Source organism: Rousettus aegyptiacus, unplaced genomic scaffold, assembly GCF_014176215.1.
Source record: "Rousettus aegyptiacus isolate mRouAeg1 unplaced genomic scaffold, mRouAeg1.p scaffold_m13_p_4, whole genome shotgun sequence".
In the NCBI taxonomy this organism is placed as follows: Eukaryota; Metazoa; Chordata; class Mammalia; order Chiroptera; family Pteropodidae; genus Rousettus; species Rousettus aegyptiacus.
In genome coordinates, this window is record NW_023416307.1 from 16216790 (window position 1) to 16234470 (window position 17681).

The 17681-nt window shown below is 36.5% G+C and overlaps 1 protein-coding gene across 3 annotated transcripts in view; it reads right to left on the reverse strand.

Annotated features, from left to right (window-relative positions):
* CHODL (chondrolectin) overlaps positions 1 to 17681 on the reverse strand; it is a 287033-nt gene that overhangs the window by 11843 nt on the left and 257509 nt on the right. For 2 of the 3 annotated variants that reach the window (XM_016148501.2, XM_016148502.2), the window contains exon 1: positions 7060 to 7580. The exons of the other annotated variant lie outside the window; for it this stretch is intronic. In XM_016148501.2, the coding sequence (XP_016003987.1) occupies positions 7060 to 7138 (79 nt within the window). In that variant the 5' untranslated portion in view covers positions 7139 to 7580. Of the gene's footprint in view, positions 1 to 7059; positions 7581 to 17681 lie in introns of those variants that run through there. 3 annotated transcript variants of the gene reach the window in all.

The window sequence follows — 17681 nt, forward strand, 5'->3', positions numbered from 1 at the left end:
TCTGTTTCCATTTTTCATCTTCTACATCCTCTACATATTTCTGTCTCAAAATATCTCTTAACTACATTCCCTTGCGATTTCAATTTGTTTAGCTCTTTGCTCCAAGAACTCTCAGACTTGGATTTGATTCCACTTTTAAAATATTAAACTTGTCCAACAAGATTGTTTTGCTAGATGTCAAAAAGCCAAAATAAAATAAAATAATTAGTCAGAAGTCTTAATGAGCAAAAATTATTTATGTAAAAAAGCCAGCACATTCAGAGGATACATGTTATTTATATGCTAAAAGTCTATGTTCGTTATCTTTGATAAAGTAAAAAATAAATACAACACAGATTTATTATTTAGGGTTAGGATATACAAATGATAATGAGAACTAACTTGTTTATAAAATTAAGATAGCACTTCTAATTAAACACATGAGAGCTCTAAGTGTCATGAGGAATTCCTAATACCATTCTTAGGTACTGGAAAGTTTAACCTGTAGATTAATGTTAGTCTGTAGAGAAATAATAATAATAAAAGAAAAATCTACAAAGGATTATATGTAAAATAATTAAGAGCGAATACTGCATAGGCCCTGGACAACAGCTAGCCTTGATGCTCACAGTGGCTGTAGATGATGGAGTGGCCCAGGGGTCCTGGGAGAGGGGGTGGAGACTGTGGTGGCTGCATCTCAGGGGGCCTCTCAGAGGATCAGGACAGTGGTTACTTACCAAGAGCAGATAGATATCAACTCCGAAGTGTACTCTTTGAAAATCAGTTGCAGCCACAGACTTTGAACTGAAAAGTCCCTAGCAGTTCAGCTTGCAAGGCAGTTTTCAGGAAGTTATAGATACACTGCAATTTATATATATATATATATATATATATATATATATATATATATATATATATATATTTCCAATGAAAGCTGACACTGTGAATTTCTTTACATCCCATTGTATTTCACTACTTATTTCCACTTTATTGTGCAAATTTGGTCCCACTTGCAGCAAAACCAGCAAAGGAGGAAGCTACGGAATTGCTGCTCACTGTCATTTCAGTTAATCGCATTTGGCTATAATCGCAGTGAAACTCCAACAGCTGGGAAACAAATGTTGCCCTAATTCCCAAAGTTCCACTAATATGGATCTTCTCGAAGCAACTTTTCCCACTTCTGTAAAGGCCAATCTTCCTAGAGAACCATTATAATGACCTCCCCACTCATTCTGTGAGATCCCGGAGAGAATTTCCTTTCCTCTTACTTTAAAATAATATATTTGGATAAAATTGTTCATTGACTATTTTGAAATACAGGAATTCTAATCTTCCATCTATTACATCTAATTCCATCTACTACATCTAATCTTCCATTCTATTATTCTACTATCCCTAAAATATTCAGATAAATAATCAGATAACCATGTAATAGTTTTTATTACACTAAGATTATCTTGATATTGTCTAACAATAATTTACTAAATGTTCCCTAACATTTAAAATGAAAAACATCCTTTGATTATTGGTTTATTTAAGCGGGAGAGAAAAGACCTTCCATCTACGAGTCTACTCTATTGGCTTCATACACACACTCACATTCACACTCATACACGACTACGAATATCCGCATGAACTTTTATTTAGAGAAAATTCGCATCTTGCCTGTCACAGCAAGACCAATAGATGGTTTTGCCTTTTTTCTTAGTCATGAAAATGCCTTTAGAGTTAAATATTAGCAGAGTTTTAAATGCTTTTAGCAATGATATAAAAGTGGGGCCATACTCATAAATTCATGGCAGTTTACTTTTTTCTTCCTGAATAGAAAGGATCTATAATTTGGTTTTATTTTGTTAATGTTAATTAACTTTCTGATGGTTGAATCCTCAGTTAGGAAAGTAATACAATAACTTGTTTCTTATACCTCACATTATAATCATATATTACCAACATTAAATGAGTATTGAATTTATATTGCATTTTTTCAATAAAAATGTGTAAGACATTTTATAAATTCTTTATTTCAATTATGATCTGCCCTTAGTTGCGAAGAGAAAGTTGCACAAAACAGGATCTACGTGATAAACCAGACTGACTGGACTTTGAACATTTTCCCAGAATTCGACGGAATAATTTTTCATAATTCTTTCTAACTCCCCCCAAAATCACACTGATAAATATGCTGATACTATAATAAACAGTGTAACATGGCCTATGATAGTACTGCCAACACCTTAGAACTACAAAAGAAGAGGTGCTATTGACCTTGTGTTCTGCTTTCAGTGTTCTGTATTACAAAACTTCTAAGGAATTTTCCTCTACTTAAAAAAAAAGTTTTCTTATAATAAACTTTGTTTTTGCAACAGAGATTTCCTAATGCAATTAACTGCACAGTACACTATTAAGATTGGGCTGGCATCATTTTTCCGACATTGGTAAATGAAATCAAAACTATAGTCTTGGGTGTATAGTTTTTATAGACGGTGGTAGCAGTTGTAAGCTCTACCTCTACAGCTAGGAAATACCACCAGATTCCTAACAAGGGAATAAGACATGTTTCCTTAAAAAATCTTAATATTTAAAATTGAAATCTAAATACAAATGATAAACTAAGTAAAATGTGTGACAAGATTTCAAGCATTCAAGCAGTAAGAACTGGCTTGGAATCTCAGAGCTATACTTGAACCGTGCGTACCTTGAAGACATTACTTAGGCCTGTTTTCTTACCTAAAAAGTGAGAGTGGTTATAAATTTTAAGGAAATAATGATGATAATAGCTTGACATTTATCAATACTTTTGCATGCAGGGCCTCGCTGATAGCACAATCCATGCCTTTGGGTAAATTAGGAAAAGATGATCTCTCTTTGTGATATTGGCTGTTCAACTAGAAAAAGACTATGTTTTCCTCTAGGTGGCCTCAGCTCCAGGCACAGCTTCTTGGCATGCGCCCCTGCATATGACACGACCCGTACAACAGTATTCAAACCCCTTTCGCCTTCCAACGACCCAGTGCTGTCAGTGTTCTCACCCCACTTTTAAAACAAAGGGAGGCATAGAAAAGTTCAATGATATGCCCACGTTCACAAAGTCAGGGTTTAGAACCAGGAAGTCTGGCTCTCCCATTCATCGGTTTACTCAGATTGTCATGCTGCCTCTATATGTGTGCAAAATATAATAATTTTCTAAGGTGAGAGATTTCACAAACAGTGGGATTGATGTATATATACATTATTCAGATTTTCTATGTTATAGTTATTAGCATTGACCCACTAGTGATTCTTGAATGGCTAATACATGCAAGGAATTGTGCCTTGAGACTTTGTCTCTATGCAGATTGTGGATTTTCTATTACTGAACATTTAGACTCAGGATTAATATTGGAACATTGATCTCAGATTTTTCAGACCATTTATGTCCTTAATGATAGTTTTATCTAGCCCAAATAAAACAAACAAAGCCCAAACTGATTTTTTTCCCCCAACTACAAGGAGGATAACTTTAGTCGAGTTGTCTGGCCATGTTATATAATCAGTAATCTGTTAAAACCTTGAAAGAAACCATCTCTCATGGCAGTTGTGTACATCTATCTACCTGTATGTGAAGTGCCTAGCACAGAAGGCCATTATAAGAAGTAAAAATTGTTAGTGAGAACATCAGCTGGATTTCTGCTCTGCACCCCTTTATGTAAAACTGCCTGTTTTTAAGTGTTAATGGAATAGATATTACCATTTTCAGGAAAAAAGAGTTCGAAAAACAAAACCATAAAACGTTAGAAAACAGCAGTTAAGGATTAATGGCTGTGATAAATGTGTAGTTTATTAAATGACTAGTAATAAGATTAATTTGTTCCTTTCTTGCCCAAGAGATACTTAAAGTAATTGCATCTTTGAAAACTGCATTGTCATCATTTTATGCTTTTGATGATGTCATGGAATAGTACCATAAGCTGGGATAATGGTTTTTATATCCCTTTTGCTGTTACATTAATCTATAGGCCTCTGGACACTACCATGATTTTGCAATATTCTACAACATTTGTATGATAAAAGACAGGTCTCTAATCATCCTGTTTCCTAAGTGAAATGTTTGCCAATTTTAATGTTAAAATTAATGTATTAAGTGTTCTGCAGAAATTTGGAGGTACCATAAAATACAATTAATGCCATTTTGCAACATAAACATGTTGGGGATCACTAATGTGTTCACTAAAAATAAAGAGTAAAAAGAAAACACACACACACATCACTTGAAAACACTTCAAATGTTTAAAAATGTCCACATGCTCTTTGAACATATCCTCTCATCTTAAAGACCTGAATTTTTGAACTCTTCTTTTTTCATTTGTATCCACATCCCCATAAGTAAAATCCTCTTACCTTTGTCCCAAAGAAGGTATCGTTACTTACCAGTCACTTCACAATGACTACAGCTCCCACTGGTATTCTCTGAACATGATCTCTGTTCAGTAACGAATCAGTATAGGTCTAAGACCTTAGAAGTAGTTTCCAACTTAGACTCACAAATTCACTAAATACTCTTTGATTGTTATCTTCATGGTTATATGTTTATATTGCATATTCATGCTTCAAAATAAGCATGGTTATTAACCTATAAAAATACTTTTCTATTACTGCTAGATGCTATTAAATCTTACAGAGCAGATTATGATGATGAAGTTGTTTGAAATGTTATTTCTTGTTAAAAGATTTTCACTTCATTTATAAATAATGTTCTTAACTTTTAAGAGGGTGATGTATTTTAAAGTATTAGAAAGTATCTTACTGAATATTTTAAAGTACTAAGATGAAGAGAATTTCTATGAAGCATTATTTTGTGAGTTCCTATCTTTTTTTCTGGGGTAAATGATTATTTTGGTCTACTACACAGAAATTATAAATGGTTGTATTGCTATTTAACAAACAGAAAAGGTATTCCATATGTTCTGTCTTCCTAAGAGAGCTTGTTTCAGTCAACAGACACATGAGAATTTTGGTAAGTGGTTCCTAGTGATGTGAAAAAGTTCATTTACTTCTCAAGACCTAACATTGACCAGGCAGACATTAGACCTACTACTTCCAAAATGTCCAGTTTTAAACACTTTGTGCTCATGTCATCATGGCTGAAATACATATTTTTAAAAATTAATCTTCAAAGGATAAAATTGCAAATCAATTTGTAATGGTTAAATGTCAATGTGAATTTTATGGCCAAAGACAATTAAATTATTCATAAGAGAAACATAACTGTTTTAATATCAAGTAAACATCATCATTTATGCTAAATCAAATAGATCATGTTCAGTTAATTAGAAATTTTCCAGATGTCACTTACGAGATGCCTATAAATACTTAACAGGAAAACAGGAAAATGTTTGCAAAATTTTATGCTATAATAGGACACAGAATAAACTTTCACCAACCATTTTTTAGTTTTAGCTTACTTCATATGTCTTTTTTCTCCCTTGAAAGTTTAAGGCACACAACAAGAATATACCAAGAGGATACAATTTAAGTCAAAGAAGTATTTCTGTGTGTTTAAAAAATACCTTATGCTCAAAGATTGGTCTCTGCTGTTCATTAATTTGCAAGAATAATTCCAACAAATACACAGAGAGTCAGATATGTAATTCACACATTCAGATGAGTCTAAAGAGTGAACTTTTTCTTCAAAGCTAAATTATGGGAGAAAGGGAGCTAATGTTATGGATTCTGTAACATTCTTATTTGATACTGTAAAATTTTCATTTTATAAACTGCCTGATTTTCTTCTTCTTCAAAAAAAAACATAAGCAGCATGCATTTTCAAATAACATTTTATCTAATTACACTGTCTTCAAAGGGCCTAAAAGTTAATAGTAATCGATAACTAGACATTTAAGAATTATATTCTGAAGATGTAGAACATCACACATTGCTGAGGGGAAATCAGTAACAATTAAGCTTAATGAGCAGTTTCTAAAGGTCTAGCTTCACTGCTGATTAAGCTGCTGTCATCTGTCATCTATCTCTACCTCCAGTGACACCTGTTATCAGATGCACAGAATATTAAAAGAAATGTGTGCTTTTTACATTAAAAAACCTTCCCGCACTTAAAACACATGCCCATATACATTCAACAAATATTTATTGCAACACTTTAATTAGCATCACAAGAGATTTCAATAAGCATAGCTATCTATGCTCAGTTTTCACGTATGGCCCTACTCATGCATGCTAGGCTTTTGAGTATCTTCGCGGTTTTAAAGAGACCTTTCCAAAAAGAGAGAAAGAATGAATCAAATATAAATTGCTCAACAACCAGAGAGTGAAAGTAGAAGAAAAAGAAAACCCAAAGCCAACGCTGGGAAGCTTGCCAATTCTGATCCATTCCCCGTGCAATGACTCCACCGACCTAATAGGGCACCTACTGTGTGCACTAACGTGCGGTCGTCACCGTGCACACCTCAGTCCAACTCGAGTCCACTTCATTTTCGAAGAAGTCCGCAACTTGGAACGAGGTGTGCAAAAGAAAGGCCAAGTCCCCTGTTCTTTGTCAGTTCTACTGAGAACAAAGGCTGCGTGCCCGGGGATGGCGAGCGACCCACAGAGAGCAGATTTGATCTCAGATACCGTCAGAGCGAACACCGTGCAGAGACTCAAGTCCAGCCAGCCCATCAGGGGTTCTCTGCTGCAGCGGCTCCTCTGCCTCCCGACTCCCTCTGCCTCCGCGGTACCCCACCCCTCTCGCAGGTGCCGCGCCCCGCCCTGTGGCCAACCGTCTTACAAAGAAAGTGGAAATTACGCCTGGAAAGCGCTGTGCTGCTTATGATGAAGCTGGGTTCGCTTCGCAGTTATTGAACCAGATACTTTCAAAAAAAAAAATTAAAACTTTTTTAACGTGAGTTTTGGGGGGCGGGGAACAAAGCAGAATGCAATCGGGTACCCCCGCTTCCTCTCGGCCCCCTACTGTGGGCACGGGTTCCCAAAGGCCGGGAGAGCCTCCACCCCGGGACAGGCTGCCCCGCACCGCCCTGGCCCGCGCGCTCCACGGGCCCCCGCCCGGCTCGTCCGCGTGGCGGGCGGGCAGAGCCCTTGACTTACCGCTGACCACCCGGCGGCAGAAGACTCCGTGGCCGCAGAGCAGCGCGGCGCCCAACAGCAGTGAGACCACGCGGCTCATCGCGGCGCGGCTGCAGCAGCAGGTGTCGCGTGCGGCTAAGGCGGCCTCTGCTCACTGCGCAGCCCGGGCTCGAACCCCTGGCCCTCCCTGCCTTCTCTCGAGCCCTACTCCTGCCGCCCAAGCCCAGCCGCCAGGCCTCCCGTACGCATCGCCTTTGGCCGGACCTGGCGCCGGGCGCGCTGGGGCCGCGCGCGAGTGTGCTGGACTGGAGCGCACGACCCGGCGGGTGCACTTTCGGGGAGAGGGAAGAGAAGTTAGGGGGTCTTAGGGGTGCCTATCTCAGGGGTGAAGCAGGAGCCCTGGGTTGGAGCCCACCGACCCTCTTTGCTCTTCTCCCCGGCCTCTGGCGATTGAGGGGCTGAGCCCTTGCGCCCTGGTCGCAGCTCACAGCAGCAGCAGCGTCTCTGCGCTGGAGGCGCCGTCTTATATACCCACATCCCAAGGTTCCAGCCCCACGCTAGTAATAATTTTTAACTACTTCGTCTCTCCCGCTGTGCGGAGCACCCCGGCCCCTCCCCTGAAAACCCAAGCCACTTCGAAAACAGTCCAGTCAGCAGCTCCACCTCCTCCACGCCACTCCTCCCGGTCTCCTCTATCCATTCGCTAACGGACCCGAGACCCATTTGTGTAGAATGCGACAGCTTTGCTATTAAACTCTGGCAAAAGTTGGATCCATTTGGTTTTTTCCAAGATTAATGTCCACGGGGATGCCAAGTTGTGGGGCCTTTCTCTTTTTTGTGCTAAATTGCTTGATCATATGTACTGAGAGATGCGGGGCACCAGCCACTATTTAAGATGGATCGCCAGAGTGGGAGCCAAAACTTGCTCAGTGAATTATATAATGTGGCAGGTTTCCCCTCACCTAGGTTCTGCAAATAGATTACTTCCAAGTAGGTTGTTTGACTAAATTGCCAGAGGAAAAAATTGAAGAGATATTTGAAGCAAGTTTTCCCAGTGGATTTCAAGCTCGTATTTGCAGTTCCAGAGAAAACCATCAAGGCAAAATATTCTGAATACTTGGGAATTTCCTGGATATAAATGTATCTATTTCTTTGCAATCACCAGTGACCTACAGTTGTTTACATTAGAAGCAAGACTCGTTTTAAAACCAACAAAGGCATTTTCCCATAACCTTACTGAGCCTTTATTAAAACAATCCACCCAACCATGCTAGAGTTCCCTGGATCATTAGAGAGAAGTTCAGGAGTTTCATCTGTCTGGTCCATGAGAGGAATCTTGTGGATGTTCTCATAACGAATGAACTTCAGTAGAATTGGTATTTTGCCATTACGCTGTTTTAAATGCCCTAGGGTTTATTAAATACAATCTTTTGGTTTTAATGGGTAGTACACTTCCCTATAACACCTTCCTGTCTTTGGTTTTCTTAATTCACAAGTTCACTCTAAACATCTGTTGGACTATTTTCTTGAAAAAAGGTCAAGTCCTACAGAAGACAAAATTTTAGTGTTTGGAAAGGCCTTAAAGATTATTAAACGCACCCTACTCAAGAAAATAGAATTCCAAAATAATTATTAAGACATTTATCACTTTATTTTTTCTTGTATAACCATGAAAAAATACTAATTTTATGTCTGGACATGGGCAATTAATAAATCTATAGAGGGTATAGGTTTTTGAGTTTCACCGACAACTAAACATCCTAAAGAAACAGGCACTGCTAGGATTTTTAATGGAAAATGAAAAATAGATACATCCTCAAGGCAAAGGAGGATAGTTCAGCCCTGTGAACCCTTTCAAAGTGTCACTGGTGTGGCTGTGGTCCAGGGACTCACAGTCCAGTGTGGACAAAGAAACGTAGTAACAACTGTGTGTATAAATGATACAGTGAAAGAGTAAATGGAATGTCATGGTTAGCACAGAGGAATGATGAGGAATGAAGTATTTTTGCAGGAATTTTCCAGTAGCAGTCCAGGTTGAGGCTGATGATCCTCATTCACTGGTGACCTGAGTTACTTCTCCAAATGCCTGCATAACTAGGATTCTGAATGGGAGTTCTCACGCCGGCCTCCGGCCTAATTCCAGATATTTCTGTAGCCCAGAGCTATCATGAAAAGGTCCCTCTTTGGGAAAGAATATCAGTGGATTACAATATAATATTGGATATAATTTCCTATATGTCAGTAGACCCCCAAACATCCCAAATGTCTCCAATATCCAAAAAGCCAGCAAATCCTCAAAGCCATTATTGGCAAGGGGGAGCCCCCTGGTTTTCATATTTCAGAAAATCCAAATTACAGTAATACCTGAATCTTTGATATGGTTGTACAGACGCCCTAAAATATAGTTTCTTATCTTTAGGTTAGAATTCTCTCCTTTCAGGGTGGCCCTTCTGGTTTACTAGGGCTGCTCAGCAGTTATTTGAATAGCTGTTTGGTTTATCAGATAAACAAAGTATCAAGGGCTCTTATTAGCTATGATGTTTTTCAGGGACTGGCTGGTAAGACTAGCTTTTTTCTTTGTTCCTCCATCACTAGAAAACATCTGGATGGAACATCACTAAATTGAGAGAACACATTTTGGGTAGTCTTAAATATAGAATATAAATGGTACTAGATATCCCTTTTGAAGATCATGGCAGGGGGGAGATGTCTCCCACATAATTTTTTTTCATGCAGTGTAGTAGGAGATATAAACCCAAAACTTTCAACAAAACTGCATTTAAAAAAATATAGCAGTTACTGGTTGTCAGGGGGAAACAACAAATATTCACTTTTTTAAATAAATGACTTTCACTGTTTTTCCATGTGGAAATATATAAGGTATCACAGCAGGCAAATGACTTTCTCATACAAATATATTTTAGCTCCACATTAGTGGATCCAAATGAGAAATTTAAGAACTGCTTTCAGATCCGTCGAGCGACAGGGGCTCACCCAAGGGCCACCTTGGGGTTATATGAGGAATGTTTGAGCATGTGCAGAGCAGGGCCTCAGATGCCCTGAAACCCAGCATGACCGGACCACATAACTGGTGACTGGCAATCAGGAGAGAGGTCCATTACAAGTTAACATTCTCTGCCCAATTTTTAAAAATTTCAACTGAGAACTTCAAACTGATGAGGCTAAGGAGGTCAACATTGATTCAAAATTTAAAACACATCTCTTCCAGCTCCAGAATAGAAAGGTGAGCTCAATAAGAGTGATTCCCGATGAAATCTCCAGCATGAATCAATTGCTGAGTCTCCTGAGGCTCTGCAACATCAATTGAGCAACGTTTGGAATCCAAAGTTTTGGAAAGTGACATCAGGGCCCTTAATAGTACACTATGGAATCTGTATTTCCCAAATATACAAATTACTCTTTCACTCTCCCCATTCCCTTCAAATATCTGCAATTCCCAGTGAGCATCTGTTTCACATGTCCATTAATAAGTCTTCAGGATAGACAGTCTGAATTCCAGGCACTGATTTGCATTTCGTGGCTCCTCACTTGGGCAACTTGAGACAGGGGTTTCAGCCTCCGTCACAGCAGGGTTCATCATATATGTCCCAGAACAAAAAAGTGGCAAATATGGTTGTCTTAATGAGTTCAGGCTGCTATGGCAAAGCACCATAAACTAGGTGCCCTATGAACAACATAAATTTATTTCTCACAGTTCCAGAGGCTGGAAATGTGAGATCAAGGTGCTAGCACAGTTCAGTTCCAGTGAGGGCACACCACAGGGTTACAGATGGCCGACTTCTGGTTTTATCCTTACACAATGGAAAGAGGACAAGAGACTTCTCTGGGGTCCCTTTCACGAGGGCAGCAGCACCACTCATGAGGGCTCCACTCTTATGACTTAACTGCTTCTCCAAAAGTCCCACCTCCCAAAACCATCCTATTGGAGATAGGATTTCAACATATTAACCTGGGGGATACAAACATTTAGTTCATGTCAACAGTCTACAAAAGAGATTTGTTACAATGTTTGAAATTATTACAACTTATTATATTTGAAATGTTAGTGGAATCCAATATTAATTCCATTATACTTTATTTAGTGATAGTTAATGATTCTCCTAAGCCCTATAAATACTATTGCTAGGACATAATAAAATAAATATTTGAAAGTGAAAATATAAAACCATTCCTATATAACTACTTTGATAATAGGCAAAAACTGTTTGTTTGTTTGTTTGTTTTTCTGAGTAATTATTAGCTGTCAATTCCAGGAAGACAGCATTGAATCCAAGAGTTTTCCTCCCAATTCTTCAGAAATGACACATTGGCATCTGTGTGGACATGTACCTGGCTCAAATGCAAGGATGAGCAGTTGGCCAAATTCCCCCCGAGATTTATTTATTCTTTACAAAATATGTCTGTCCTATAGAACACATGACCTCATTCGAGTGCTAGTTCTATTCTTCCTCTAACCCCAGAAGTCTCAGTCATCACAGGGCTATCCAGGGGACTGCCACTGTTCATAACGTTGTTAGAAATTTAATGAAGCATTATACACACTACAAAAAAAAAATCACACTTTCCAGCCATTTAAAATATTAATTTAGGAACTGTTGAGTCTGTTACATGCTCTGACCATTCAGGTGATGATTTAAAAATATTTATGGAACTCAGTTACTAGAGACATATCTTAAATCTGAAGAATCATACACATTTATGTGCATGTCTAACTACATACCAACTCAGTAAATTAAAATTTCCTTTTAGTACTTCCTTATTCTTTTAAAGCAATGTAATCCAGTACTGTTATAATTCTAGCATAAGCACATACTTTTTATTCTAATGTTGGTTTATCACTAAGTTTGGTCTTAATATACATTAATACAATAAAACAAAATTGAAATTATTAAACCAAAAAAGGTATAAGCTAAAGTCATCCTTGCTTCAAGTGTCCAGCCTGAATTATCTAGGTATGCAATTGACAAACTCCTCATCGTACTGTGATATGGAAAAAATCACTTGGCTAACAGAAACATAAATGTAAATTCTCAGTTAATACGATCTTGGGCAAGTTTCTAGACTTTTTTGGTTTTCGCTTTTAAAATTTAAAAAGAATGGGTCAAAGAAGTTCTGTACTTCCCAAATGGGTAGCATTCTGCCCCAGAAAAATTCAGTTATTTGACAAATTTTTCATTCTTAATATTTATATACATTAAGAATTATCCTCAGCCAGAAGAAGTCATGTTATCTGTATGTATGCAATGAATTTCCAAATGTATATAGTTTATTTTTTAAATGTTACTAAATTCATAAAATATTCTTCCATATATTTTTGATCAATAGTTACTGACAGAACAAATGTTGTCATGTAGTGTCCTTGAAAAATATGTACATTAAAAATAAGGCTTAATCCTCAAAAATGTTGGGAATCACTAGGCTAGATTATTTCTAAAGTCCTCTTTAGCTTTACAAAAGAAAATCTAACACTATTTTTCCTTCCTTTCTTCCTCCAGCCCTCTCCTCTTCCTTTCTTTTACTCTTTCCTCCCATTCTTTCTTTCTCTCTTTCTTTCCATAAAAAGATGTCAGTTTATTAGGAATGGGTATACTCTATTATTATACAGATTAATCAGAAAATAGGACTCCTGGAAAAATATCTGTAGTTCTTTGTATAACAGATGGACATATTACAGATGCCATATAAATAGAAAATCCAAACAAAGCAAAATAAAACTGAGTGCCAAGCTGAGTGAAAGAAAATTAAACTAAGAGACCATAAAGCCATAAATGAATATTTGATGAACCAATATTTTTTTTCTATAAAAGTGCTCCACTTTACCAGAAAGAAAATTGTACCACGAAGAGAAATAGCTAAAGATCTACAAAGCATAAAACATGGCTTTATGACATTCACAAATATCCAGTGTTTCTCCAAATACATCAAGTGATTAGAAAACAATGGTACCAAAGCAGCCATAATAGCAATAAACTGGGTTATGTAGAATGACATATAAAGTTAGCAGGAATTTGAGGGGAATAACACAGGTATTAGAACCAAAAAAAAATCAATTTAAATATCCTTCTGGAGGTACATCTGTCACTCCTCTATTTTTTCACACACCGTTTCTAAGGGTAAATGGCTCATGTGTCAAATGCATGTGTAGAATGCAGCACAGCAAAATGGAAATTTGGGGCATAGTAAGGAACATACTGTTAGGTAACTTGCAGATACTGGTATCCATAAAAGTCTCTTTTATCTGTAGACTGTGCTTTTTTAAAAAAAGTAAAAGTTACCATTTATCTGTAATAAAGTTTAAATATTCTGCTTTCAAAAATACTTCTTTAAAATAACCCTGAACAGAAAGGGGGAAAAAATGACAAAAGTAAGTACATTTCTGCCGCCAATTCCTTTACACCAAAATAAATATATAAATTGACCCTGTCACATAAGGAATTGATGCTAGATGCTATAATATTTCTCTCCAAGGACTAGACACAAGGATTTATAAAGCAGACTTAATTTTCAAGAGCTTTCAAGACAGAAGAGAGGCAAGAAATCATTGTGAATGTATTAGCTAAGTACCTCCTATCTTCTCTAATGGATAGGAGTCATTTAATAATCTGAGACTAAAAAACAATTTTTTAAATGGTTTAGATTTTTAAATATTTATGAAGTTAAGTAATATACTCATTGCAAAAAGATACAAAGTTCTTAATACAGGACAGAGGTGGGCCTCAATATTTTAATCCCCTAATCAGTCCCCCCACCCATCTACATCAACCCCTCCTTAAAACACCTTCTCTACATGGCTTATTCTCTACATGTAGAAGGTCACTAGGACCCTGGGATCTTCTTCCAGACTCTACATGGTTTTCCCTAATCCAAGTTAATAGTTCAGGGTGCTAAGAAGTTCTTCATGATGATCATAAAGGGAGTGAAGACACTGTCTTTCTGTCTCTACCTTGATCTGCAAAAAGACCTTCCCTGACCACATAATCCAAATCCACCCCGGTTTATCCCTCTGCTAGTTTGTTTCTGTGACTCCATCTGTTATTTATTCAACAATCATTTACTGAGCACAAGTTGCACTTATTCTGTTAAAAGTGTTACTTTCTTATGATATCAGGCTTACAAATTGAAAGGTTTCCCAGTGTAATCCACATCACTTGCATTTAAGAATCTTAGGTTAAACATTCCATTCCTATTTTGCAGAAATTGCGATCGCCCTCACTTTCGCTGCATGTATTTTTTTGTGAGAGTAAATATGAATCCCAAATTATGATGTACATTCCTAGATGATAATATTAGAGAATATAAATTTTGTTTCTCCCTCCACACAGCTATATATTTCCATCAGTAACATCTTCCTTGAATACAGTGGCAACACATTATTTGTCTGGCAAAGTCCTAATTTGCCCAGAACAGTACCATTCACGTCCTGACACTCTCCAAGTGGTTGACTATCACCTCCTATATGTTTATTTTTTAATTTCCAGAAAAAATATTTCCTGCTCTTACATATTTTCTAATATTACACTATATTTTTTCTTCAGTAGTTAGTTGGGGACATTATGTCTCTTTATGTGTACACATCAATCTCTTTTAGAGCAGATACAATATTATAATATATCCTGTATCCTAGTGCTTAACATTAGGAATTCAATAAATTCTGACTTCAATGAAGAAAATTTTAAAGCCTACAAATAGCAATTACAGAATAAAATCTTACCCATCTGAATTTTAATATAACCACACTTTTATTGAGGATATCTAATAAATATAAATAAAAACATGCCATTGCTTGTTCAAATGGTTATCTGAAACTCATGTGAAAAATTCTTAGGATTTAAAATAATTTTATAACTTTTGATCAAATTGCTCCAAACTTTCTGAGTTATGAAATACCTGTTCTATTGCTGAGTTTCACAGCTGCAATTTCTAGTATGGTGTTAAGATGAAACCCAAAAGAAATAGAAAACATCTCAATCAAGTGGCCATAATAACCATACCTCTTTCCAAAGAAGCCATAGAGATATTTTGTGGAGCCCTTAGGATTCATAAAACACACTTTGAAAACCATAGTTTCAATCAACAACTAGCAATAATATCCTGCCCCGAGGGTCAAAATGTTCAGAATCTACCAAAAGCAATCAAAGCTCAAATAGGTTAAAAAGGCTTTTGAAAAGATTCATAAAAAAATGGAGGAGAGTTGATTCATTTTATTTAATAACTGACAGATGATACAAATGTAATGATATTCTAGCCCTATACAATTTTAAGGGGAAAAAATTATTCATTTTTGAACTCAATGATAATTTCAAAATTCTCCCTGCATTTATAAAAATTAAAAAGGAATACCATCTAGCTAAATATGAACTACTTGTCTGTCTTTTCCGTCTCACCTTTAATGTTCTAGTTTCCAATTGCTGTTCTAAGTTGTCATAGCAACAAAATGCTATTTTCAATAAGTTTTGGTAGAAAACCTGTTCAGAACACCTCATTTATTATAAGTGGAATACATTCAGTTGGTTGCATGTATGACAGATTTTTTAATTTTTTTAAGAAAGCATTCGATCATATTATTCCTAATGACTACTACTTCTTAACCCTTTTATGACATAAAATAACTCTCTTAAAATTCGTACATAATAATAGGAATAACTTTCGTGCAGACACATCTGCAGTTAATTCAAAGAGTTAACTGGAATTTATGTTTTAGCTTCCCTCAGCACCAGTACATCCAATTATCCTGTACCAGTCTATCAACATATTGTTTGTCAGAAATATAAGTTTCTCATATATTCATTATTTTAACCTCTCGACTTGCTTCCACTGTTAATATAAATACACTTGTAGAAAAATAATACCAAAATTAGAAGAAAATTTTTTGCATACTGCCACCACCAAAAGCTCCCATTAAAAAAGAATACGCTGATTTTTACATATTCTACTACTCAAAGTTTTCAATTTATTCTTTTTGGCCAATACGATAAATTTTGAATTCTTCTTTACTGTATATGAAGCCCTCCAAAATTTGATCCTCTTTATCTTTCTAGATTCATTTACATTTCCTACTTTCATAAATCAGCCTGTACTACCAACCAGGTGACCAAACTTTTTTGGGGTGTTTTCTCACCTCTGTGTGTACTTCTACAATTTCTCTACCCTTTCCATTCTGGTCTCTTTTGCTATATCTGTCCTAAATATTGGCTCCTCTTTCATCTGAAAAAGCCATCTCTCAGACGTCTTTCTTTTCTTCCCTGAATGGATAAAAATTATTCACTTATTCATTGAATAAAATTCACCTCGTAGAATGTTTCAGACTACCAATGTTCACAAATTACTTGGCTGCTTACATGTTTACATTTTACCTGCTCAACTGGCAGCCGAGTTCATTCAGAAACAGAACCATATCTGGTATGCCCTTTTCCAACCCAATGTTAATTTTGTCTATTTTATTTAATAAAAGAGAATTTAGAATGCAAATCATATCCCAGATCCTTCCTGCCTTCCAGTGACACATGTTAATAAGTCACTTTACACCCACACATCATCAGACATATGGGAACATTTGAGGGAATTAAAGATGAAGGAATGTATTGTTCCTTGTCTCTTCTTTACATTGCATTACCTTATTCCCAGATACTGTATAAATGTTACCAGCAACTACTTACCTCAAGAATTACCGATCAACAGAGACCTTGGTATACCCATGAAATGTACATATAAAAGCTGTGAACAGGGGTTGAGAGGCCAGGAAACAATACCAGAAATAAGCATTTCTTATGCCATCTTAAGGTTTCATGACAAGAAAAAGAAAATAAAACATTGTACATTCTTGGTTCCTTTTCCTATACACCTAAAAAAGTCACCTGACGTCCTTCCAGAAACACAATTACCTGTGGAGAACAGTCTCCATTGAGCCGGCAAAGACCCACTTTCCACTCACAGGGCAAGCCTGACAGGGATCACGGAGTAAGAGTGGAGCATTTGAATGAGGACACATTTGTTTTCACGCACAGGAGTAGCTTATTTAATGCCTTTAAAGTTAACAAAAATAAGGTGTGGTTTTCTTTCTTGCACTTATTTTAATGCAAACAATTCACCAAGAGCCTTGGGCATGGCAAATTTCTTTATTCTGGCATTTAAAAAAGTTCAGCTCTATTGATTCATTGTGTGAATAATACAATTTGAAATATCATTCTTCAATATATCACCAAAGAATTAAAATATCATGCATTCTGTATTATGTGTTTTTTGAAAGTTGTGGTCTGAATATAGACAGTATTTTATTGACTTAAACTTTTAAACCTTGATAGATTTATTGTTTTAAGTCGCAGTGTAAAGTAATAAATAATACAATTTTGAATATGAAATCCTTTCATTGGCACTTTAGAGGAGCAGAAAAGAGAATGCATAAAGTCTTACCAGAAGTAGCCTAACCATTATGAACTAAGGCCAAAGTATCTTATTTTTAAAAAAGATTCAAAATATTTTATTTGGTGTTTCATTAAAGTATTATTAGCTGGGCTGTTAAAGCTAAACTCAGGTCTTTGCACTGCACAATGTTATTGGAGACTCTGAGATTGACTTGGTCTTCTCTTTTTTATGAGGCAAATAATAATAAAAATAATAATAGT